This window comes from Trichoplax adhaerens, genomic scaffold (assembly GCF_000150275.1).
Source record: "Trichoplax adhaerens TRIADscaffold_7 genomic scaffold, whole genome shotgun sequence".
In the NCBI taxonomy this organism is placed as follows: Eukaryota; Metazoa; Placozoa; class Uniplacotomia; order Trichoplacea; family Trichoplacidae; genus Trichoplax; species Trichoplax adhaerens.
The window spans coordinates 2,956,091-2,981,456 of NW_002060949.1; the positions used below are offsets into that span (position 1 = coordinate 2,956,091).

Consider the following 25,366-nt stretch of genomic DNA (forward strand, 5'->3'; position numbering starts at 1 on the left):
AGGCTATCACTACAATCGACCAAAATGTGCTACATAGTCTAACATATATATTATTCTATTAGTAGTTTTTACGGAGTCAGACGTCTATAAATCGCTACTGTACTTAGTTTTTGAAGTTAGAAATTTAAACAATATCTGTTAGAGAACTTTGCAAAAACGGTACTTTGAGTTACTGTATAAAGTGGTTAACTCCATTTGATACTGTAAATCACGGCTCTTGCTTGGTCGTAAAGACTGAAACTAATTTAGCATGCTACAGCGCTTGTATTACTTTAATTCAATCTATAAAATTTTTTATTGCCAAATCATAAATATTTCCACATAAGAAATAAAATTTAGCAAGAATAGGGTTTACCTAATTTTAATGGTTTGCAATTATTTAGTTAAATTTATTATGTGATTTTTTAAAAAGAGCGCTATAGTATGGAGGCTGTTAGGAAGAATCTTTGCGGGATTCTTCAATAATAAAAGCTAATAAGTATGAAATGACACTAATATTGTTACTGCCCTTTATCTTTAAAGCAATCTTGTTAGTTTAATAGCTATACATGACGCATATTAAATGTAGTTAGTACTGGTTACCGGCTACGTACCGCTTTTTTTGTAGAAATGATTGTAAATGTAAAAAAATTTATAATTTGGTACGCAGATCTAGCGATATATTCTTTTACGTATCACGTAATGACTTCATTTATATCATATTACTGGTATAAAACAATCCTAGAGTAAGAATACTACCACAAAAGACAACGTTAATGTTATGATTACTCTCCAGCTTGTGAATATTGTTATATCGAGTATCTACAAAAAAAATTGCAAAGGATTTGCTATCAACGTACAGTTACTAAATTTTTTTTATCTATGTTCATCGGAGATGTGCTACTTCCTGGTCTAACCTCCATCCTAGTGATTTTTCATTGTCGGTCCCGTATTGTTTGAGAATGTTAATAAATAAATGAAACACGTTGACATCTTGTTCTAATATATTAAACAAAATAAATTTATTGCGAATAAATGATGAAGACTCAGATTGTAGTTGGTTAAATTCTGACAAAGATAAAATGCCATTTTCATATAACGGACGGATTAATAGATTTGCATCCATGATTTGACAGATTGCAGCAAAGTTTCTTCTTAATATGTTTTGAAATTCTTTATCTGTAACGAGAATTGCGACTGTTACATTTCATCTATATGTACAATATAGGAATAATAATCATTTACTATGTCTGTAAGCCTATACGATAAAATCATTAAATAAGTTTTAGGGCGATATAAAAAAATTAATTTATCTGCAGTTCGATTATCAAACGGAGAATTAAAGGATAGTCAAGGATTTATGTGTATCTTACCTGATTCCACTATGGTATGTGATGCATTAGTAGTATTAGAATTTTGCATCTTAATTGGGGCTTCATTAGTAAGCTCAAAATCGACTGACGAATCTTTATCATTATTTGTGGCTGGATCTTCAACCGGTGCAGATGGAGATGGCGGTAAATTACATTGAACATCTTGGCCATGTCTTAATGGTTTTAGACAACATCCATAAACCATAAGATTTCCTTTAACACTAGTGCACTTGTTAATTTTTATCGTTAGACCGTTATTATTTCTCATGTATCCCACATTGGCAAGATTTTGCCATATTAGCTTGGATAAGTAAGTATTCACATCACCAACAGGTATAGGATTAGGTGACCATAAGCCTTTGACTCTAGCGCTATAGCAATCAATCGATTGACCGTTAATTCCTTTCTTAATACTGCTACTGGTACGCTTAATGTTTACATACTCAATTTGTCTAGCTTGAACCTCGTCGAAGATGATAGAAAATGTTAGAAAGAATCCTCTTGGTGCTTTATTAATACCGTTGTTATCTGGATATCTTCTGACACCGTCAATAATTAAAAATAATTGTCTATGTTTAAGAGCATTTTGAGTGCCTTCTTCCCAAGATCCCATTAAATCGTAGACCTTTCTTTCAAAATATTTGTATACAACATTCTTTCTAAAAATAAGTTTTCCATCATCAGGTTCAATAAAATCATCGATATAGGGAACCTTATCGGCACTATTATATTCTACGTAAGAGCTAATACTAATTGCTTTATCAATCCATGCTTTTGATTGCGGCACTTTATATCCATAAACAAAAATCAATCTTTTGTTGGAAATATAACCAGCTGCTGGGATTTTATTCCCGTTTGTGAGATTGATTGTACTTAAATGAGATGATTTTGTAGATGTGATCTGGTGAAGATATGATATAATATTTTCTTTAGGAACAACATCCGGGATACCTGTGATAATACCCTCAAATCTTTCCAATAATTTCCCTCTTATAAACTCAGTGCCAGCTGATGATATCCCTATATATTGAAGCTTTTTGATAACTTCGTCATTAACATCAACTGAAAATGATATGTAATGGCCAAGTATACCCTTTGTAGAGCCCAAATTATCTGGATACCTCCTAACTTCACCAATAACAAGGCAAAGTTGCTTATTCTCGATAGCCTCTTTCATTTGAGATTCCCAGTAATTAGATTTTAAATTATGGACTTTACGTTCATAGTACCTTATAACCTTTTGATTACTATATTGTAGCTTTCCATCACTAGGTTCAGTAAAATTTTCAATATATGGCTGATCTCCATGAGGTTGCCTGCTAATGCAAAACAAAGAGATTTTAGCTGCACCTGAGCATAACATTTAAGAGCATGGTCAAGATAAAGATATGATTAATTACTCGATATAAATCATTTCTGTAATTAATTCTGTACAGTGTCATATACTTGTCCTACGTCTTAATTACGAAGATAGGCAACCACATAATTGCGTTCTTTATGCTAAGTATACAGTAATTAATTTCAATTTTATAATGCACAAAATATACGAAATACTAGAAGTACGATATATTGGTTTACTGATGCATCGAATTATCAATAGAATATTGTGTGCGGTCTACTGAGATACCTACAATACGATAAAATAAACAAAAATATGATAATACTTTATAGTAGTACGCGTATGATACTAGTCTAATGAGAATAATATCGATTGGGGCACTTAATACGCGTGCTGTATGAGAATATTTTATTTCAAAGTCTTCAGCTTTATCTAAAATTATGTTTCGTACAAGCATTAAGAAGAAGTAGGCAATCATCCTAGTCCATTTGTAGAGATGGAATCATCGAGTATTTGTATCATACAGTAGTTATTAGTGTAAAGGTATATGAAGAATTAGGATTGAGCAGCAATCCTCGTTGATTTTTGAAGCAATTAGGTATAAGTTTAATTGATTGATTTGTGTGTCATCGGCTGAAAGTACTACTGCACTTCAACTTTATGAAGAAAAGAAATGGTATAATATTGATATAATTCTGCCAAGTTTCTGTTATTTACGGTGAAGTAACAAACTTTATATGTTGGGAACGATTGGTTATCCGTTGTTATATATTAGGTTAAATTGGCTGCGTTTGCTCAGCATCATCTTACTGAAATAGCTACTACAGATGCCGTATTCTATTAGGATTTAAACTTGTGATAGTCAAAAATGAAGGCGTAATTACAAAATACCGTATATGATCATAGCAGTAGCGATCCTTTAATTTGTTATTAGCTTAAAAATACGTGTAGAAGTTAACTCAGCCATTTCAGTTGACTATACGGTATACAGCACTCGTCTACTGTCACGCATAGTACTAGTAGCGAACTGAAATTGTTACTTCAGTCTTATTAAGATTTAAATCTATAAACCAATGGCGAAGACGAACGTTATTTGGTAATATGCGACAATCCATTACGTCAAGTTATTATTAATTGTAATTACTAATGATAGATCACTGATCTATGTATTGAATTTTGAATTGTTGGTAATGCAGTAAGTTAAGTCGATATCAGTGTTGATCAAGTTGCCATTACAGTGGCGTTTTATAAGGAACGAACTTACGTTAGTCTACAGTGAAGTTGTAACATCATCACGTCCAATTACTATTATTTTTATGATATTTGCATAGCATTGCACTTTAGCCATTGAGTTTTATCGTCTCAATATACAGTACTATACGAGTACATGCAGGATATCAAGAGAACAATTCATGATCATTGCACTAGTTAATCTTCCATCATTCTGTTTACCTTTTAAAATTCAGCATTGTGATGAATTATAATAACCATCAACTCTAGTAGCAATAAGGAAATGACTGTATCCAGGCTATCAATATTCCAGATATCTTTATGAATAAATGGTGATCTTTCTTCTAGTCTTGACTGATTGATTGTTATTCAATTACTTGATTTCAAAAAATAGCCGATTGGAGCACTCAATCAATCAAATAAACCTTCAACTCCGGTAAATTATACTGTACTACACTGAGACAGATTTTGGAGGGCAAACCTCCAACCTACTATGTTAATAACTGTCATTACGTCACTAACTGTAAATTACGTCAGCTACTTACAACACTAAATACAGTAAAGTACTGAGGCACGTGACTGCAATAGTGTCTCATATGGAACCCTTACAAGGCCCGGTTTGCAGGGATTCCAGCGATACTAAAATGGCGCAGACCTTGACTCCTTTGCTACCATCTATCGATCATAACTTTCTTCAGTTCCGTTAATAAACTAACTAGACTCGCATATAAGCTCTCGAACATATGCATTTCCTTTATAGCATGATCAAGGTGAAATTTTTATAGATGTCACCAGCTACACTGCTTATCTTTATGGATCACAAATTGCAGTCTCGTTGAAAATGGAACTATCAATAACAGTAAATCGGTACCTCCAATCGTCTTTGGGTTTATAATACCCTTACTACGAAGTTTTCAATTTATCTTTCCTAACAATATCGATATCTAGTTCTTGCACTACCGCAGACAAATACTGCAACAGCTTTAGTTCCCTACAGTATTTTGTTTTTGTTAGTGTGCAATACCTAATAAAAATAACGTTGCCTACTTACTGTTGTACAGTAAATTATATAAATTATCTCTTGTACATTAACCATAAACTATACGATTATACGCGTACAGGTTGTACAAGAGATATCAATTAATTTTAATTTAATCGAAAATAGGAGAAAATTATCTAGCGTTAAAGTTATCGTTATTTGGGGATTCAGAAATACAGATTGAAACTATCCTTTGTTCTTAATTCTACCTACAAGTATCACCAGATCTGTTATTACTTGGGCTCGGCTAAATAACATCGATCCCAAAACATAGAAAATTTTTATTTCTCCGCGAAGGCAAATCTGCAATGAAACAATTTCATTCGTAAATTTATCAAGTGATATCAATAATCTCTCATTCTCAGCTATTTAAGGATAGCCACACGTGTATATCATTACTTGATTTTGGGGTAAATAAATTTAGAGCGCAAGTTATCTAAGCTAAAATTTTATTAATTAATCAATAATAAAATAATGAATTAAATTAAAACTAAGCTTTATTAGTTTTAATTTATAGCCAGGACATATATCCAGTAAAGCAGTTTTAATTAAATTCGTCGATTATGCTCGACGATAATACAATGCTGACTCCTGCAATATTCCGATAGATGGTAAGATAAGTCCGTCAGAAAAATGACGTCTTTAAAACATTCATTTGTAATTTAATGCTTTAAAGACGTCAATTATCATTCAATATCTTTTTTAATACAAATACAGTTTACAGCAGTATAAATGACTTATGTTGTGAAATTTATGATTATTATTCCAAAAGGCAAAAATCACAATAATCAAATCTAGATTAATCTAACAAACGTTAAAATTACAGATTTAATCTTTGCAAAGATTAGGCAAATTATTAAATTGATGTTGGAATTTACTACTAATGGCTGCTAGTTTAAGAATACGTATAACCTAAGCAAACGGTTCAATTGATTTTGCAATTACCAATAATGACTGCTAACGTAAAATTATTATCTTAGCAAAATATTAAATTGATCTTTCAACCATTAATAATTAGCGGCGAACGTGAGATATAACCTAAATTGGACCTGAATCTAATTGTGCTGTTAAATTAATAGATGTCGTAGCATTTCTCGTTTTCCATTTTTGAATAGACGGTCATTTCTGCATCAATAATTGGATTTTCAAGAGTATCGCTGTTACTATTCCAAGAGAATGTAAGGAATCTAGCTAGTCGTTTTCTTGTTATTGCAATGCTGATCGCTATACCAAGCACAACTAGAATAACAACTGGTACAACCACCGCAGTAACGGCGTTGGAATTACTGGGCTGCTCTAAAAGGTATAATATGCAAGAGTTAGGTTATGCTATAATTAAAGAAGAAAAGACTTAAAGACAGTAAATCCTAAATAATGTGATAAGAAAGGTATACCCGTCGAATTAGATTGATCTGGTACAGATACGTTCCTTCCTGGTATTATTGTACTAAAAAGGTATGGAGGATCAGTTAGTATCATAGTATAAATATTCTGAAAGTGACTTTATTTCATGCAACAAATATCATGAACAACTGTATATATATACTTTCAAGTAATTTTATTTTGCTCGTAATCTGTATAGATATTGATCACTGGGATATTCATCTTTATAAAACTGATGATACTGATACTTTTATACGCCACACTTACCTAATTGTTGAGGTTGGTATAGTTTCTACCACAGACATAGTTGATGTAATGTGCTTTGAATCGAACCACGTACTTCTTTCCATGTGCATGTTATCACTGCTCTTCTTATTGGTATCACCATCATTTGCAAGAGTGATTGTTGTCAATATAGTTCTAATATTACTACTCGTATGACTAATATCATAGCCGCTAGTGAAGGAAGAAAAAGTTGTACTAGAAGATAGTAGTTTATACTCAGAGAATGTCGATCTTGACGCTACTGTTCTTTGACTTGTAGTTCTCCAAATTTTGGAATTAAATGTAGCCATAGCTGAAGGTGTAGGAGGCTTACAACTTTGATTTTTCAAAATAATTGGCGCCACTGTGGTCGACGTAATGTGGGTGTTAAAAGATTTAGTCAGAAAGAGAGGGACGCCTATTCTTAGAAGTTGATCATGACTATCGCTATTCCTAATACGATAAATATTAATAAAGTGATAAAGGATAGTTTTAACTAATCATACTTAAGATCATGCTGTTAGTATTAAAAATTTAATATAATTTAGATAAAATTAAGTAATTATGTATGGTGCTGTGATATATTCATGGCATAAATCTTACCTGATTTCAATTTCTAGCATAATGATGCGATTAGAAAGGACTGGATGAGTTATAACATGGATGTTAGTTAATGCTTGTTTAATTGGGTAAATCCATAAATGACCAGTTCGACTTGCATCTGTGATATTAGCTATTTCCATAGCTGAATGAGGAATTATGGCTATTATTTGATTCTTGTGATACAAATGATGAGTATCGATTGAGATGATATAATCATTGGGAAAGTTTTGATTAGAGTGGGGTGATACAGCAACATATTTCCCATCACCATATTGGTTTATCCCTTTTATAAATGTACAATTGTGACAAATTAAATTCGTAATATTCTTTGGAAAGAATAGCTGACCAAAATCGATCATGAATACATTGTTAAAAAATTGAGTATATGGGCTAGCGACGTTAACCATGGCATCCCATAAACCACCAAATCGAAAAAGGCAGTATTTTAAGAGACTTGATCGATTATTATGGTAGAATGTAATCCGATTCCAACGAGTAGACTGTGGATAATTATGATACTTGTCGATGCTGGTAAATTGAATTTGATGAGATAAATTTCCTTTTGCTATTATCGATCCAAATACTTGAATTTGTGACGCTGCATCCATGTAGATTATAACGCCAGACTCAATGGTCAAAGTGACATCAGATGGTATGGTTAACGACAAGTAGATTAAATGTGGATTATCTTTCCTTGACCATGTTGTATTTGATGCCAAGCTATCTTTATGAAGAGTGAAATTAGTAGTTACAATTTGATTCCAACGATTACGGAAAACCGTATAGTCGACATAGGAAAATTGAGAATTCCATCTTGCGTCATTAATAACTTCAGTCACATTGAAATAATCATCGACGCCCCAAAAACAATATCGGCTATCGACAACTTTATCATAAGAGAATGGTGCTAAATTACATAATTGAAAGGCTACATTTGGGTTATTAAAATAATTCCATTGATAGGATGGTGAATTAACTAGATTTTTGACAATGCAATATTTACCGTCTTGAACATTATTGGTTTCAGTAATATTATTAGATTTAAATTGCGAATTGTCATCAACAAGTAATGAAATTAAGTCTGTTTTATATATACTGTTCTTATAAAATATATTTTCTTGTATATTAACTTGATGGTTGTAAGCTTTAAGATTATCATTGCTATAATTATCTACATGTTGAGAGCATTCAAATTTTATTAAATTATGTTGACAATGGTTATAAGTAAAGTTGTTTTTAAGTACATTAATAATAATAGTATTATTAGGGCTACATAATACATCAAGAAGCGAATGACGGCCATAGAAATGATTAATAAATTGATTCTGTTGGATTGTTAAGATTTTTAACTGAGAATAACTTTGCATGTATTGAAAATACAATGTCTCAATTGAATTAAATGTATTATTCTGAATATTAATATTGTTGCCAACTAGTATACAATCTTGAATTGCAATAGCTACTTTTAATAAAGTAAAGTAACAGTGGCTGATCGATAATTTATATGGCTTAATCAGCGTTTGATTCCAGAGTTTTTTCGTATTTAAAATTATGCCATTATTGCCATAGCCACTTAATGTAGTTGCAAATATAGTATTGTTGCCAACTAGATGTTGTGCGCTAATACAACTAGTATTAACCAAATGCCGACTATATCGAAAGTGGCACCATTTAATTCTTATTTGTCCAAGGTAATATTGTAACATGTTTGTTGATGCTTGATTAAATATACAATGGTAAAAGCTTGGATTACCTGATTGAATGATGATACCTCCATCGTAGTGCACAGTATTAAAATTAACATATTGGAAATTCGATTGATTTATTAGTCCGTCTTGGCTTGGATAATGATTATTCCATTCATCATTGGATAACGGAATGTCTTGATTGATGATAATCTTTCCTTTTTCTTTGATTATCCAAGTTATGGGATTTTCGATTGTACCTTTAGCATAGATCCCTACATTGCTCGTAATTTGAAAGATCTGTTCTTTATCTATAATGATTTGGCTACCTGGCAATAGAACCAAAGTTGTTTGATTTAAGATAGTATGAACATTGTTTTTATTGCTACTTTTGTAACTTGTCCATGTTTCAGAGCCTAGAATAGCACCAAAATGAACCAGGGGATCACTTGGGTAGATCTTTCCATTAGGTTGTGATAGAAAATAGGAATAAACAGCAGGACTTTGAACGTTATAAAGAATTCTCTGAGAGATGTAATGAACATCAGTGCTGCCCCAATAGCAATATCTGGTATCTAAATAACCATTCAATACATCCGAAATATTAATTTCACAATCAGCTCTATCATTGGAAAATGTATTATTCCTTGCATCTATTCCATTTTTTGCACTAATAAATATAGCACAAGCAGTTTTTTCTGCCGTTGACCAACTTTCAACATGATTATTGACAATAGAATTTTGGGTTAATTGATGATGTGTACCTTGATCAATAACTATGATAGCATAACTACCGACGTTAGTGCTTATGAAATTATTTGTTAAAGTGATATGTGTATTTGGAACCCGTACAGATTTAATATTTAAAGCACCGATAAGATTGGCTTTGTTATTAATAATTTCGTTATGATTGATAGTAATATTACCAACAAATTCGATCTGCATAGCAGCATCATCGCTACAGTGGTTGTCTCGGACTAGATTATGACTAATAGACAGCTTTCTACCAGAGCCGATAACTTTAAAAATTTGTTGATTTCTTATAATTTGGTTCTTACTGATGTTGATAAATTCTTGAATAGCAGTTGGTGATCTATAGATCTCGATCGCAACTCCACCAGTATCCATAATAATATTATTAGTAAGAGAAATGGCGTTGCAGTCTTGCAGGAAAATATGAGTATCATGGCCAAGATATAGTCCATCGTATGCTGTAATAGCTGACCCTTGACTACCAATGATAGTGCAATTATCCATTTCTATCCATGACCGAGTAGCTTCAACTCCAACATCGGATACTTTGATATAAACATTTTGTAATTGAACGATCGATTCCATAGCGGAAATTGCGAGATGTCCTCCAGTAATATTACAATATCTGAGTATAGAAGCGTTATCTTGGCATGAAGTATTAGTTTGTAATGTTTTTAGCCAAGCTGCGCCATAGAATGAAAGAGTATCATAATCATTACTTTCCTGAATGAAATAAATATTTTGGCTTGATGTCCCCTTGGCAATAAGTTTTCCATTAATTTCTAAATGTGAAGTTTGACAGCGTATAACAACGCCTGCTTCAATGGTTAGTGTTGCATTTGCTCTAACAGTAGTAGGACCAATGGAGCGAAGGCAATAAGGACTGTGTTGAACCTTCCAAATTACAGATTGTGAAATATCTTCCTGAGTAATGGTCTTGCATTTGGTTGTAGTCGATGCAGATAGGGAGAAATTAATGGAATGGGTTAAAATGATAGCTACGAAAGATAAATATTGGCTGATCATGTCTGATACGATTTCTCTTTTCACGGCCTTGGTGTTTTATCTACGAAATAAAAAGTAGTAAAACGATGCTTGATGACTTGGCAAAGATTGAGAGTAACACGTTGGTATTTTTGCACTATTTTTAAATTTGTAAAAGGTTCGATAGGCATAAGTGTGATATGCAAATCACCTATATTAGATCGATTTTCAATAAGAAGAATAAGATCAATACTAAAAACTACACCAGAAAGAAAATCCGTTTCTCCTGATGTGTTAATACCTGGAATTGAATCCAATTAATTCTAAAAAAATCTTTTCACTTCAGGATCAAGAAAGTGTTCAAGGTGATTTTAACACAAACGGTTGGAATTCTCAAAATTTGCAATGGTCGAGCTAATTCCAAAATACAATCTAGCCAAGTGTTATGGATTTTAAGCTTTATCAATTCAATCTAGACTGAATAAAAAAAAGCAAATACTCGTCAGGGTTTTTTTTCCTCGGAGTTTGCATGCGCGTGTGAGAGTGACGCGCTTACGTGAGTCCATTTAAAATGGTAGGAAAAAAATTCACGTTTACTTACAAGCGTCGTCGGTAGACAAACTTTTTCAGTTCAATTTTATGATACGATTAGAAAATAAAAGCTACCACCATTACTTTAAACCAGAGTGGAAAAATACTACTGGAGATTACGTCTAGAGAGAACTTTCTACTGACGGTGAAAAAGAGATGGTAAATTTTCGATCGTCAATGAGCTGGAGGAAGGATCCAATACGTATGATCCTTGATTACCCTATCATTGCCAATTTGATTGGTCAGCAATAACTTTATTTGGTTATTGTTAGACTAATGGAAAGCCCTTAGTTATAAACTAGTTTATCTGTCATATTCTTGCATTTTATTCATTCATTCACTTGATACTAAATTGATGCTTAATGCATGAGCGCAAGGTATATTTAGTGTTGCAAATTACCGTATTGTATTCATAAGTTGTTATTACAAAGTCCCAATCGAGCCTGGAGATTTTGATTCGATGCCCATAAATTGCATTATTAGAACATTGTAGTTATAGGCGAGAAAAATGCCACCACTTGACATGATCGTATGATTTGCGATGGTTTTATCTCTCTATATATGTATATTTGATTCTAGTATATAAACATACATAGACTGGGATCATATGATCATATGAGATAATAAATTGAGGGTATAATACCGTAGAAGTAAATTTTAATGAACTACGGGATTATTGAGGCGATGTAAATTCTTCGTGGAAACTCACAAACTTAAATTAATTAATTATTGAAGTAAACCTTATTATACTTGAATGAGTCAAAACTGCCTAACGTTCTGTTCCTTACACTTTTCTTGTGTTTCTTTTTGAATTTATTCAGTAAACTGTAGCGCTCAAAGCACAGCACAAGACATGGTAATTTCAGTTTTAATATAAAAATTAAAAACTGCTGTCTCTTAGCAGATGGATTATTTCATTGTATATCAGTTAGAAGCTTAATACAGTCAGCGAATTGCAAAGCATCATTGCTATTTTCAATATCGACATCGTTTCCGGCGTCATGGAATGGATGGAAGAAGCTGGCGCATTTATATCTCGGTGTAAAATATTCCTTTACATCATCAGATGCTATCCCCTTATCAATCGCTCGCTTTTAGTATGATTTGTTGTTATTGATTTTTTGCAGTGAATGGTGGCCTGCAGGAGGTCATAAAATCTTTAATTTAGTTTCCAGTTAATAAAAGAAAGAAATCAACCTTATAGCTAAGCTATACTGTATATTCGTCGACACCATCCTAGAGTGGCGAGATATTTTACAAGTTTTTTTTCGACCCTTTAATTATTCTATATTTGAAGTGGTATTGGAATTTCTGTAGTAAGTGCATGTGGCGCATTTTTCGGGGGTCTCTTTCTAGCATAGGCAAGAACCTATCGCATACGTATTTGCAACCGAGGCAATTTCACTATTTTGACAGCCAAGATTGAAGATTTTGATGCATGGCTTTCCATCTGAGCAGCTTGTCGTGGTTGAATTGCCTAATTCGCTCGGAAGGCTCTCGGCATTTATAGGCTGTAAATCGCCGAAAGCGATGCGTTTGTGGATAACTTTAGTAGACGTAATATGTGGGAAAAATTGGAATGGTATACGGGAAATGCTCATTCTATCTAGCGCTGTGCCGTATTTGCAATCGAGGCAATTTCACTATTTTGACAGCCAAGATTGAAGATTTTGATGCATGGCCTTCAATCAGTGCAGCTTGCCGCGGTTGAATTGGCTAATTCGCTCCCAAGGCTGTCGGCATTTATGGGCTGTAAATTGCCGAAAGCGATGCGTTTGTGGATAACTTTAGTATTCGTAATATGTGGGAAAAATTGGAATGGAATACAGGAAATACTCATTCCATCTAGGGTTGCGCGGAATACTGTACTCGTCCACGGCAGCCCTCTTTTTCAGTCGAGGACAATTTACCACTATACAATGTAGTAGTAGAGGATGGAAACAATATCAATCTCGATTTGATATGCCGAGGGTGGATTCAATATTTATAGGGTAAAATTAATTTCATGCGCGACATTATCCGGTTTCGCTTTTTTTTAGGCTTTCTCTATCACACCTCGCACCTGCCAAATCGTAGTCGACTAATCCCTGAATGGCCGTATGGTGATGTCAACACTTGAGCCGTTCAGTACTGTGTGTGCGTTTGTTGTGTACGGTACCGTACTGTAGTATATGCAGTAATTCTAGTAGTCCAGTACAGTACTATACTAGATTTGTAGAGGTGTTTCAACTGTTTTTGAACATCTCACTCACAGTAATTTCACACGTGGCGCTAGCCGCATACAGTGGGTACGGCTACGGACAGGATGTACAGCTGTACGCTGACAGTCTTGATTACAACAAAATTTACAGTACTGTACTGTACAGTACAGTAATAACACTAAATCTTACAGTACTGATACTGTACACTGTACAGTGTACAGTACGTACAGTAAGACTGCACGCTATATATTGCAACTGCGCAGTCTAATCTTCTTCTTTTTACCTCTTTCGAAGATTCTCGACATTGAAGTCATGTAAGTTTCTCCTTCAATTTCTGCTGCAATCATGCAATAATCTTTTATCATCCTTATGAATTACATGCAAATATGGGTAGAAATGTTAAAATGACATGATGATACTTCCAGAACCAGTATACTTTCGTGATAGCTAAAATGGATTAGATGTCCGATTTCCGTTTGAATTTGCATGTGATGTGGAGTAGTATAGTGATATACTCGACACGGTAGGCTGTTTTATTGCGCTGATGGTGGAATAGGACAATCAGGATAAAAGTGTGCAATCATGCTATACGTATTTCTGTATCTCAGTTGTAGTAAATAGTGGTTATAGATTGAATTAAACCAGCGTTCCACTGTAGATCAGATGGATAGATTGCTAATTTACGATCAATTTCTCTGCTAATCTCCCAGTTGATTAGACATTGCTGCACAGTAATATCAGATACTGCTAGTTCTAAAACGATCAACTGTATGGTATTGACCACCGTTGTACGTCATATCGTCCATTTTACAATCCTGCTAATCACTTATCCTTATTTCTTATTACATTAGCGAGGAGATCCGCTATTAAATCATCATGTCTGACGCGGAAGGGTAAGGTTTTAGAAATAGATGATATACATTTTATCTTGAATTTTTTCCACCATAGTAACTTCAACTAAAGTAATTTTCTTGCATCGCGTAGAGATGATCAACCTCAACCTCAAGTTGAAGCTGAAGCTACTGAACGCCCTGGTGACGTCCAGAGTGCTTTAAAAGAAGTCTTAAAAAGCGCTCTTATTACCAATAACTTGGCTCGTGGTATCCGAGAAGCCTGTAAAGCCTTAGATAGGTAATGAATAGTGCTGGAGAGTGGCTTAAAGTAGCTGCAAAACACGTGTGATGACTTCAGATTACAGTAAAGTATTCTAAGGCAAAGTACTAAAATGACATGTCCTTTGGATCTTCTTATAGGCGTGAAGCGGACTTGTGTGTCTTAGCAGAAAACTGTGATGAACAGCAGTATGTTAAACTGATCGAAGCTTTATGTGCTGAACATCAGATTCCATTAATGAAGGTACTCTGTTGGTCATTTTTATCTACATTAATCAATTTATACTCTATTCTGTTGATGTTAGCAGAAACGTTGAATTATTATCAGATTTACTGCAGGTTAAACTATTTGATGTTGTAACTTTTATTTAAATCCGTATGTAATCCAATCCTATAGGTACCTGACAATCGCGAATTAGGCGAGTGGTGTGGTTTATGTAAAATTGACAGAGAGGGTAAAGCTCGAAAGGTGGTCAAGTGCAGCAGTGTTGCTGTTAAGGTATTAGCTCAGTAATATTGTGATTGTTAATTAATCATATCTTATTAGGGATTTCTAGATACTGCTTGAATAGAATTACGATAAATAATTTACTTGTGACAGTGTATGCTATATTAGTTCATAGTACAGTGCAGTACTGTTGGAAGTAAACCATATTCTCGATATGATATGTAGTTGATCCTATGAAGATATAGCTGCTCCCTCTTCTGATTTAACATATTGATGAATGGCAGACTTCCGGAATCAATTTTGTCGCGGCTGAGGATATAAATTACCTTTACTTATGCTATGTATTGTTAATCATATCGACTGAGGCTTTTATACTGTCAATAACTATTAAAATAGTAACATATACACTATCACTACTGTATGTAGTTTCTTGAGGCAAATCTGCTAGTACCCTTAATAATGACTTCATTTTACATACTATAATCCATCTTATAAAGTCTCTTCTTTCACGACCTATAGTTTAGACACATTACTTCAAGGTTATTGTATGTTCCTGGCTTAATCATGGCTTGTTTATACGTTTTGTTATTATAGGAAGTCGCCAAGGATTCTGGTGCTTGGGATGTATTACAAGAATACTTCAAAGCTCAAAGTTCTGATTAAGCTACTTCATCTGGAAGATATATGCCATTGTAATTTAGCCAGCAATTATAAGTTTTACATCTGTACTTTTGTAATAGAAAGCTGACAAAATTTGAGCAATAAAAAAACTCTTCAAGCATACATACTTTTCGTGTCGTAGTTGTCTCTTAGAGTGCTGTACCAGGCTGTACACTATGCATAGGAGTATACAAGTCGACTGGATCACAATTTTTGTTCGTTAGGGAGTATCTATTTACTTTGATATGATGGTATTCTTTTAATACATCCACATAAAAAAGATGAAAAATAACCTTGACTTTATTTTGATATCCTCGTCGTGTGCTAGAGAAAATAAATTTAGAATTGATGATAGCTTTCACACCAATCATCCATGCATCTTGTAAATCTGATAGAGGAATGATAGGTGCATATAGCATAGCTACTCTTAAATATTTTATTGGTCTGACTAGTTTAACCATGGCTAGGTAATACTCTATATAGGCACACGTGTAAGTCAAGGCTGCATTAGATTTCAATGTTATTAGATACAAAGCAGTAGTAAAATATCACAAGTAGCTTTAGCATCATTTTGAAATTCACCCAAGTCTTAAGACAAAGTTTAAATTTGTGATCTAGTGTTAAAATAAGCATGTGGTCAATTTCGTTCCGTTTATGATTCACGTCAATTATACGTAAAGACATTTTAATTCAAAAAAATTGCTAAGAAACTGATTCTATAAATATAAGCAATATATGTATAAATAAAACTTTCTGCAATTTAGTGAAATGTATCGCAATATCCATTTGAGCAGATGCATAAAGTAGTTATTTGTCCATATGTCAACATGCAAAGGAGTCAAATGTAATAAACATCAAAAGGATTGTCGAATATAACTGACTGTATATACATTATTTACAACATGCAATGTTTTAAATCAACATTACACGAAAACATCCAATTATTCTTTTGAATAATATTTAATAGTTCTGTCATAGGATGGCTTAGTTGTAAGGTAGTCCAAGACCCAATAAGAATCAATTTCTTTTTAGAACGAGTTATAGCAACATTAATTCGATGTTTGTCTAGTAATAATTGACCAATCTATAACAATTGAGAGGAATCAATCGATTTAGTAAAATATATGCACTGCATACTTTATAAGCTAAATCTATTACTAAGTCACTGCACATACAGCCATCTATGGCTACTTTGAATATTAGCATACTTGCATTGTTTATATGAAAAGTAAGATTATTCTCTTAAAGTTTATCAGATACCGCAATTAGTTCGACTCAGTATCCTCACTGCTTACTTTTTTTTCCATATTTTTCCTGACTAACGATATAATGATACAATCTTTATCACGCCCTTGGTATCGATCAATCGTATGGACTTCAACTGAATCGGATGCTTCAATATTATGTTTCATCTTTTCTCGAATAACGTGCAATTGATATTTATATGGGGACAAAACTCCAATCTCGGATGGATTTGCACCAGCCTAAGATTTTTAAGCATAGCATAATATTAGTTAATTTCGGAAACTTAATGACTTCTTAATAATGCATTATGGTGACTAAGGAATATTGAGCTATAATGGTTGAATAAAAGATTTTGCTCAAAGTGTTGGCAATGTTGAGAAGTCGTAACATGCAAATCAAATCGGTTATTAGCTATTGTCTTCATTAGTTTTAACAATAACGAATTAATATACAGTCAGCAGGACAAACTCATAACGATATTATTTAAGAATAGTACCTCAATAAGATATCGAACTATGGAGGCGGTAAGGACTGCTTCAAACTCGTTATATATAGAGCTACCATTGCAGACGTCCCCTTCAGAAGTCTTACATCCAAAAATGAGGAGATGGATAAGAGAAAAAGTATAAAATATTTAATTTTATTAAACTTAGTGACTATTACTATTTAGAACTAGAATGAATAATTGCAATATTTACATTATCCGTGTTAATAAATACAACAGGCATGCTTGGGTTTACAGCCTGTAATAGCCATAACATCTCTGAATTCTTCTTTAAGATCTAAGATTTTTGAATATACGCTTTTCAATTTCAACCTTTAGCTATAATTTTACATTAATAATTACCTTTTCTACGGATGACCAGTTCTTCAGCTCGAGTGTTTCATTTTCAACTGCCTGAGTTGCACATTGCAATCGATTGTTATATACTAACGAATTGGATAGAGCCATAATATCCCTATAATTAGAAAAAATTACAAGAGTATATATAAGGCACTACAGTCACATATAGAAAATTTTTATAGGAATATAACTACCAACCTATGCATACGATATTGTAATCGTAATTCAGCAACGGATTCATTAGTAGCCTGGCAAAGTCGTTGAAATAGGCTGACGTTCATCCCACCATCCCTAGATTTAAACATAATGGAATATAGCATTCTACTTTTGGGCAAATTTTTACAAAATTTCGTCTATTCTTCACCTAGCATCCAGACTTTGTACTAATGGGGGCAATTGATGATGATCACCAACTAATACAAAAATATCGGCGAATCTTAAGGGACCGATACAAACAGGTTGCGTAACTTGTGAAGCTTCATCAAGGATACAATAATCGAAGCGTCTCTGAGAGAATATTGCGTGATTGATTCCTAAACAAGTCGTAGCAACTACGGCCTTGCATTAACAATATGTGACAGTATTGTTTGTTATATATTCGGATATTGTGAAATTAACAGCCTACAGTACATACTCAGCAAAATATTGAAACATTGATTTTTAAATTCAATTATACCATATGGGATAGTTTAACCGGCTTACCTTCGAAGAGTAGAAATCGCCAAGTTCCTTTGTATTCCTACATTGTTGAGAACAATTTTGGGCACAGAAAGGCAGGACATTTGGATGTATACTTTGAGGACGGCCAAGGCGAATAAAGTCGACACCAAACTACAACATTAAAAAATAGCTGTCAATGATATCGGAACAGTCCTTACTAAATTGTTTTGCAAAGGTAAACTTAATTGCAAATAGTTTGCGTGCATTACATACTTTAGCGAGCTTTAGTAAGACATTGTCGACGGCGGTATGAGTGTAGGCAGTTAGCAAGACAGATTTTCCCATAGTACTTAAAATCCAAATGAGATGAGCAATTGTTGTCGTTTTACCTACGTTGGTGATGGTGAAATTCATATTTCAGCGATACATCAACGTTCACTACAATCATAAATTATGCTCTAATAAATCAGTTACTGATACCGGTTCCTGGCATCCCAAGAATAAGTGAGTAGTCGCGAGCTCGTAGACTCTACGCATAGAAAATAGTTATTCGTTAATTTAATTTAGCTAGTAATAAATCTATTGATTTAGTAATGAAATGTTATTTGAAACAAATTCTAATCCGATAATTAAAACTTGCCTTATAAATGGCACACTTTTGGTCATTGTTTAGATTACACATTTGTTCTTTCAATGTATCATCGTCTAAAATTAAATTATATTCGTAGGTCAATAGCTACTACATTCTATGCTAAATGATATAATTTAGCGATATGGAGATATGGGACAGAATAAACCTTCTAAAGCTTCTAAATTATCGAATGTCGGTGGATCCAAGTTGACAATCAGGCGACGTAGTTTCGAATCGCTTGTTTTATTAATAATAAACAAACATAATTATCTTTAGTACATATGTCGATTTTTGTTACCTTTATAAACATTAAATTTTTTTTACCTTTCACTAACTGAGCAGAATTCAGATAAATTAGCCCAAAGCTGCGACGTAGTATTCCAATCAGCACCTGTATCAATCCTATACAAAATCTTCTGGGACCGCATTTTTAACGTATAGCATATACTCACATTAGTGATAACATCCTAATCCTCTGTTTCGACAATTATGCAATATTTATAAATTTGATTTATACGTTTATAGGTCATCACCTTTTGAAATTGTTGCTGATTTCCAACGTTTTTTTCGTACAATACAAAGTCCCTAATTTTAATAAGTTTCTCGTTACGATAAATCGAGATACTAGACACATATGATTGATAGATAATATACGCATGATAGAACTTATATTACCTGTCTGTAATAACACTAATAGAAGAGCTACCGATTTCAGTAACGGTTCCAGTAGCAATGTTAACAGCACTGCCATCGTCTCTACTTATAATGACTCGTTCACTAACAGTAATGGCTAATTTTGAATTGTCGATAGGGCTGTTAAGAATATACAAGCATGCTATTACTATAGAACAACTTACTGATTAGATTTATAATCATAAAGTGTCCTGAATTAAGAACAAGAGCATACCATTCTGATCTTTCAAAACTGATGCTCCATAAATGTCCATATTCGTTATTACTTAGATTGCTACAATTCATTAGTTTCAGATTCGCGATGCAGAAACCCTCTTTTTCCCTAATCATCGATTACAAGGGTAGTATTAGAAGGTTAGATCGTTAACAGATAGCTAAATATCCTCTATCTATAATCAAGTTTTGTTCTCGCACTGAACCTTTGTGTACTACGAGTAGTCCATACATCCGCTTGACAAGATTTATTCAGGCTATCGGCATATTCTAAAGCTATTAAATTAAACCATTTGGAGAAATATTCTAAATCGAGTTCAGAAAGATGTTGCAGCTGGTTGTCATAAAGCTCTTGTAACGACTCTGAACTAAGATTGGTTTTTTCATACGATCTACAATAGATTAGTACAATAGTCGAATTAATACAGCTGAATAATAACGCAGTAAATGGTCTGCATATTTAAGAGCGATTATACCTGTGATACAGAGTACATTCTTTCAATCGCGAGCATCTTTTACAGGCATGGTAATCATTGATAACTTCTGGCAAACTCGGCTTCTTATTTGAATCCAATAGATGAGTGTAGTAGTTTGCCAACTGATTTCTCATCATTATCAGTGCTGTACACATAGTATATCGAATTAAAACACAATATCAACCAGTTTACGAAGGATAAAATTTGTTGCTGATTAATACTAGTGGGATAACATATCGCTAAAGAGCAGATAACCTCGCTTTTCTCTAGGTTTTGCTGGTACGCCAACTGTATCTCCAGATTTGGAGTAATAAAGAAGACCATAAGGGATGACGCGAGATAGACGATCAGACAGCATAAGCGAATAAATAATTACCTAATATGAGAGTGAAACATGATCCGAAATCTAAACCTTCTGCATAATAATGCTTGCAAGTATTTCTGTTTATAACGATATTAAGTTTTCATTACACAAAGCGTAAGAAGTCTATAATATTTTGCTGTAGTACGAACCCTTGAAAAAAATTTTAATCTCGCATTGAACATTATACCCAATATGCCTCGCGAACTTGATTTTACTAGCTAACTGATATTTTACTACAACCGCTGATCTTATATCATTTGAAATTATTAACATGTACGACTATAACATTCTTTTACACTGTGTCTAAATATTTTATTGCAAATTCCTTTTAAAAATTTCCATGCCAAATATTAATAGTATTACAGGTGATATTTCCCTCAGCATATTCAAGTTTGATCCAAAGCTCTTTAACCTTGCAAATATGCACGTGCTAGAAGCTAACGGTACATCTTTCCGTAACTACGTTATCCAAGATAACTTATAAAGCTAAGATCTAACAAGAGAGTTTCGAGCTTCAAATTTTATTGCTTTTTTGCAAGCTAATTCGGTTCTGTACTACAGTATAACTAAGAATGATGAATTACAGTTTGCTTCGTATGCGCGTAGAAGGTAGAACGCTATTTAATCGTCTACGTTCATGTTAAAAATAGAAATAGTCTTCTTAAAATTTTAAAACTATTATCCTGATATCAAGTAATTTAATATACTACGTCTTTTAGCTAAAATCCTAGTAAACTAGACCAGACATTAGGCAATACCTATCATATCTAATTATAAAATATCGTCAACTAGGACTCAATGGAGTAATACATAAAGTTCTAAATATTTAAATCTTGCCTGTGCTCTATGGCTAAGGGATCCAGCTGAAGACCACATTTTGCCTGTCTTTAACTCGAGTGGTATGGTATGGGATTCCTAATAAACAGATTCCGAATAAAATGAATTTCAGAATTAGGAAATTATTATATAGCTGCATACAAACTTGTAGGGTGTCTCTAGTTTCAATTCCTTTCTCCCTTTTGTGAATCTAGATTAAAAATGATTGCTAATTTAACACTTATCCGTTCTTTGATATGATGCCTCAAATAGAGTTAAGATTTTAAACTAGAATATATAGCAAATATAGCAAAAAGTCAAACAATACTTACTTTGACCTCTACTGTAGCATCTATCTTGCCTTTCAGACCATATCTAATATTCACAGTAGCAAGCAATGAAAGAGAAACAGTATATTACTTCAATGTTACTACAGCAGACTATTATATGCATTGTGGAGTTACATTGTTTAGAGACGAATCTCTTTACCTTGGAGACCAAATATTTTCTTCAATGTCATATAACTGACTTATACAGACGCTCGTATCTTGCTCACTACAACGACAATGGGTACATAGTTTGCCATCAATTATAATTATGGAATGTAATGAAAATTGATATCCAACCAGATATATTACCAAGATACTGCACTTAGAATAATAATTATGTGGTCAAATGTGCCAATACCTTTGAAAGTCTGTTCTTCCTAGTTCATGATGAGGAACATCACGAACATATCTTGACGCCCATTGCTCAATACTAGAAATCTGTTCTTGCATTATTTCCGAGACTGACTGTTCATTACAACCTAGTCTATACCTAAACATTTTGCATTGAAAAAATTAATCATCTGAATATGCATCATGAAATAGATGAAACAATAAAATGTTATCATAATTACATATCACGCAAGTATTTTGGTTGTACAAGGATCACATCGATATATTTCTGTAATGACGGTCTTGAAAAGGATCTATTTCGCATGGCCTGACACACCAGAGAGTAAATTGATGCATAAGAGACGTATATAAATTTATAGCTAAGTGATCCAAGATCAAACAGCGTATTGCTGCAATAAGATATCAATATTACAGTACCATTTCAAATAAGTCATGCAGCATGGTACCGAATAGCATAACTTCACTCCGCTTGTCTACTCCCTAATAAAACAATGGTTTAGAATATTATATCTTTTACGACTATAAGTTCAGCGTATTAGCATAGAGATATTCACATCTTGCGTTATTTAGAGTAACAAAATATGAAAAACAGATCCTCATAATTAATAATACTGTTCAACTTGATCTGCTTCTATATGGCCCACCTTAAAAAGCTCGTCCAATACCGCCCTAGTATAAAATTCGTATGCCATAATTGTAATTAGTATTCTCATTATACTGTAGATATAGGAACGTCATCATTTTTGACTTACCTCCTTAAGCATTTCGTAGCAGTAGAAATTGATGTACCAGAAACTAAGCAATCGCTATCTGTTATAATTAAATTTTTGTTCTCATTATCCAAAATGCATTTTCCTTCATGGTTAAATTTCCCCATTAAATTGACGCGCTGGTCAGAATAGACTTGAGATGCTTCCCTGCATTAATAAATCGAATGCAAGAAATAGACTATAGCAAATACAATTCTTATGGGTATGCTACTGCCAGTAAGAACACCCTATTTGATAATTATTTTAATAGATTAATTATCAGCCGCTTACCAATCATCCCTTAATATACAGTGGCACATAGAGTTATCCGCCTGATTGGTTACTTCAACGACTTTCTCCGTATTAGATCTTACAGTAGATTTGTAAGCTAAAATTAGTACATTCATCGAAATTTTAAACAAGCATGTAAACCGTACCGTGATAGCTAAATTTAAGCACATACAAAAGGTATTCACTTGAAGTAAACTTATAATAAATATAATTGATAATTCTTACAAAATCTAAGGTAATGCAGATCATAGATCTTGATCGTGTGAAGAATTATTTACTGATTAGGTCTATCACATAATAAAATTACCTAATACTCTAATTGACAAACTATAATCTCAATTCTAATAGACATTGTCATTGACTAAATCAAATCCTGTCCTGCTCATAATCTAATATACGATAGACGCGATTTACTCTGTCAATAGCCGGTAGCTCTTGTGCAACAAATAAAATTCAATTTATGTACTATAGTAGTTTAGGAGTAGTAAAGATTTACAGTCCTTAAGTTACCCCCAAATTCCATTTCTTTTAGTTGAGCTATTAGGGCGTACATGGACAGATTTGACCAGTAACGAATAGAACTCGAGCTCATGATCAAGGTCATTTTTTTTAGGACTAAGGTAGCCATGGCGAAATGGACTACAAATAACATCAAATATATAATTTATGTTATTAGTGGATATGGAGCATACTGCCGCATAATTGTAATATGAGAAATTAGCCAGGTTTGGGTATTCATAATTATTCGTTTTACCTTTGGTTTACTCTGGAAGGACGTAGATAACGATCCGTAACCGGAGTTAACTTGATCTTTCGTAATAAAATATCTACAGCATCTTCATCGGCTTTTGCAGTATCTAATGATTGAGATTTTTCTGCATCTTTTTCCTTAGTATCATATTTATCGTTCAAACAAGTGATGCTATTACTTTCTGCGATATCTTTAGCATTACTTTCATCTACTTTTACTTTTTTAGTAACGCTACCATACATCTCTAACAATGCGCTTTCGTTGTATTGCATATCATCACGGGTATTATCGGTGCAAATGTTAGGTGATTTACTCATGGTGCCGAATCTCTCCATTAAATTTCTCTTTATTTTTAGCTATTAAAAAGTTATATGATCGAATAAGTAAACATCAGCTTTGGTGCATCTATAAATTTCAATCATAATTGTGATAATATATCTTCTTATTAGAGGATTTTACCTTATCAGTGCGAGGCTTAGGGGGCATTACGTTTTCCAAATTATCACATTCTGTCATCACTACTTCATGTAGAGGGGGGTTCTGTTTTACCTCTACTACTGAATTATTACGCCCATTTTCCACTTGTACTAATGATAACGATACTTCTGGAGGTACTACTTTTGTAAGTGCACCTATACACGTACATTGTTTGCTAGTGGCATCAGGTAAACCATTTGATAGCTCTTCATTAAGATTTAAATTTTCATGTTCTATAAAAAAGTAATAACCGAATTTCAAAGTTGGGCATTACAATTAATAAATCATACTAGATTTGGGTAGGAATATGCCTGTAAAGGTTTGCTTCATATGGGTAAATCATTTATGCTTTACAGTAGCTTACCAAGATTCTTTTTCGATTGTTTGACTGTTTCAATTTTATCGATATGATTGGCATTTCCTGAAGATAGATCCTGTTTTGTTTTTGATGATCGATCAGGTTCATTTTCTCCCCCTGTTACACTAGTTTTGTATTGTTGCAAAATAGCGTAAATACTGGTACATTAATCCATGCTATCATCTTAAAGTTGAATCAAGCAGATTGCAAAAGTAATGGCGCCCAATACAATGATGTGATGATAAAACATCTATTGTATTTGATAGCAGATGCTATTGTTTAATTTAAAAGAAAGCAATCAGGCCTACACTAGCCTTACCTTGAGATTTTATCAGGAATCTGTACTGGTTGAGATGTCTTTTGAACAGTGCCAAGCTATGAAAATGATAATCATGATATTATAATCTATATGTGTGTATGCATGCAGTGTATTATTGATTAAATCTACAAATTTTGAGGATAGATAGTTAGATG

At 33.3% G+C, this 25,366-nt stretch overlaps 3 protein-coding genes across 3 annotated transcripts; 1 reads left to right on the plus strand and 2 right to left on the minus strand.

Annotated features, from left to right (window-relative positions):
- Nucleotides 1–335: 335 nt before the first annotated feature.
- Nucleotides 336–2,715, minus strand: TRIADDRAFT_58120 (uncharacterized protein; the record flags this gene model as incomplete). Its single annotated transcript, XM_002114341.1, has 4 exons — nt 336–355; nt 594–595; nt 897–978; nt 1,353–2,715. 4 exons carry the CDS (start codon nt 2,713–2,715, stop codon nt 336–338), a joined length of 1,467 nt encoding a protein of 488 aa, XP_002114377.1.
- A 3,317-nt stretch (nt 2,716–6,032) lies between these two features.
- Nucleotides 6,033–10,674, minus strand: TRIADDRAFT_58121 (uncharacterized protein; the record flags this gene model as incomplete). Its single annotated transcript, XM_002114342.1, has 4 exons — nt 6,033–6,256; nt 6,684–7,060; nt 7,211–8,381; nt 8,964–10,674. The coding sequence occupies 4 exons, from the start codon at nt 10,672–10,674 to the stop codon at nt 6,033–6,035; spliced, it is 3,483 nt and encodes a 1,160-aa protein (XP_002114378.1).
- Nucleotides 10,675–13,699: 3,025 nt separating this feature from the next.
- TRIADDRAFT_36212 (expressed hypothetical protein) lies at nt 13,700–15,763 on the plus strand. The gene is made up of 6 exons (XM_002114014.1): nt 13,700–13,738; nt 14,276–14,317; nt 14,409–14,555; nt 14,678–14,780; nt 14,934–15,035; nt 15,579–15,763. The coding sequence occupies exons 2-6, from the start codon at nt 14,301–14,303 to the stop codon at nt 15,645–15,647; spliced, it is 438 nt and encodes a 145-aa protein (XP_002114050.1). The 5' UTR covers nt 13,700–13,738; nt 14,276–14,300; the 3' UTR covers nt 15,648–15,763.
- The last annotated feature ends 9,603 nt before the right edge of the window (nt 15,764–25,366 follow it).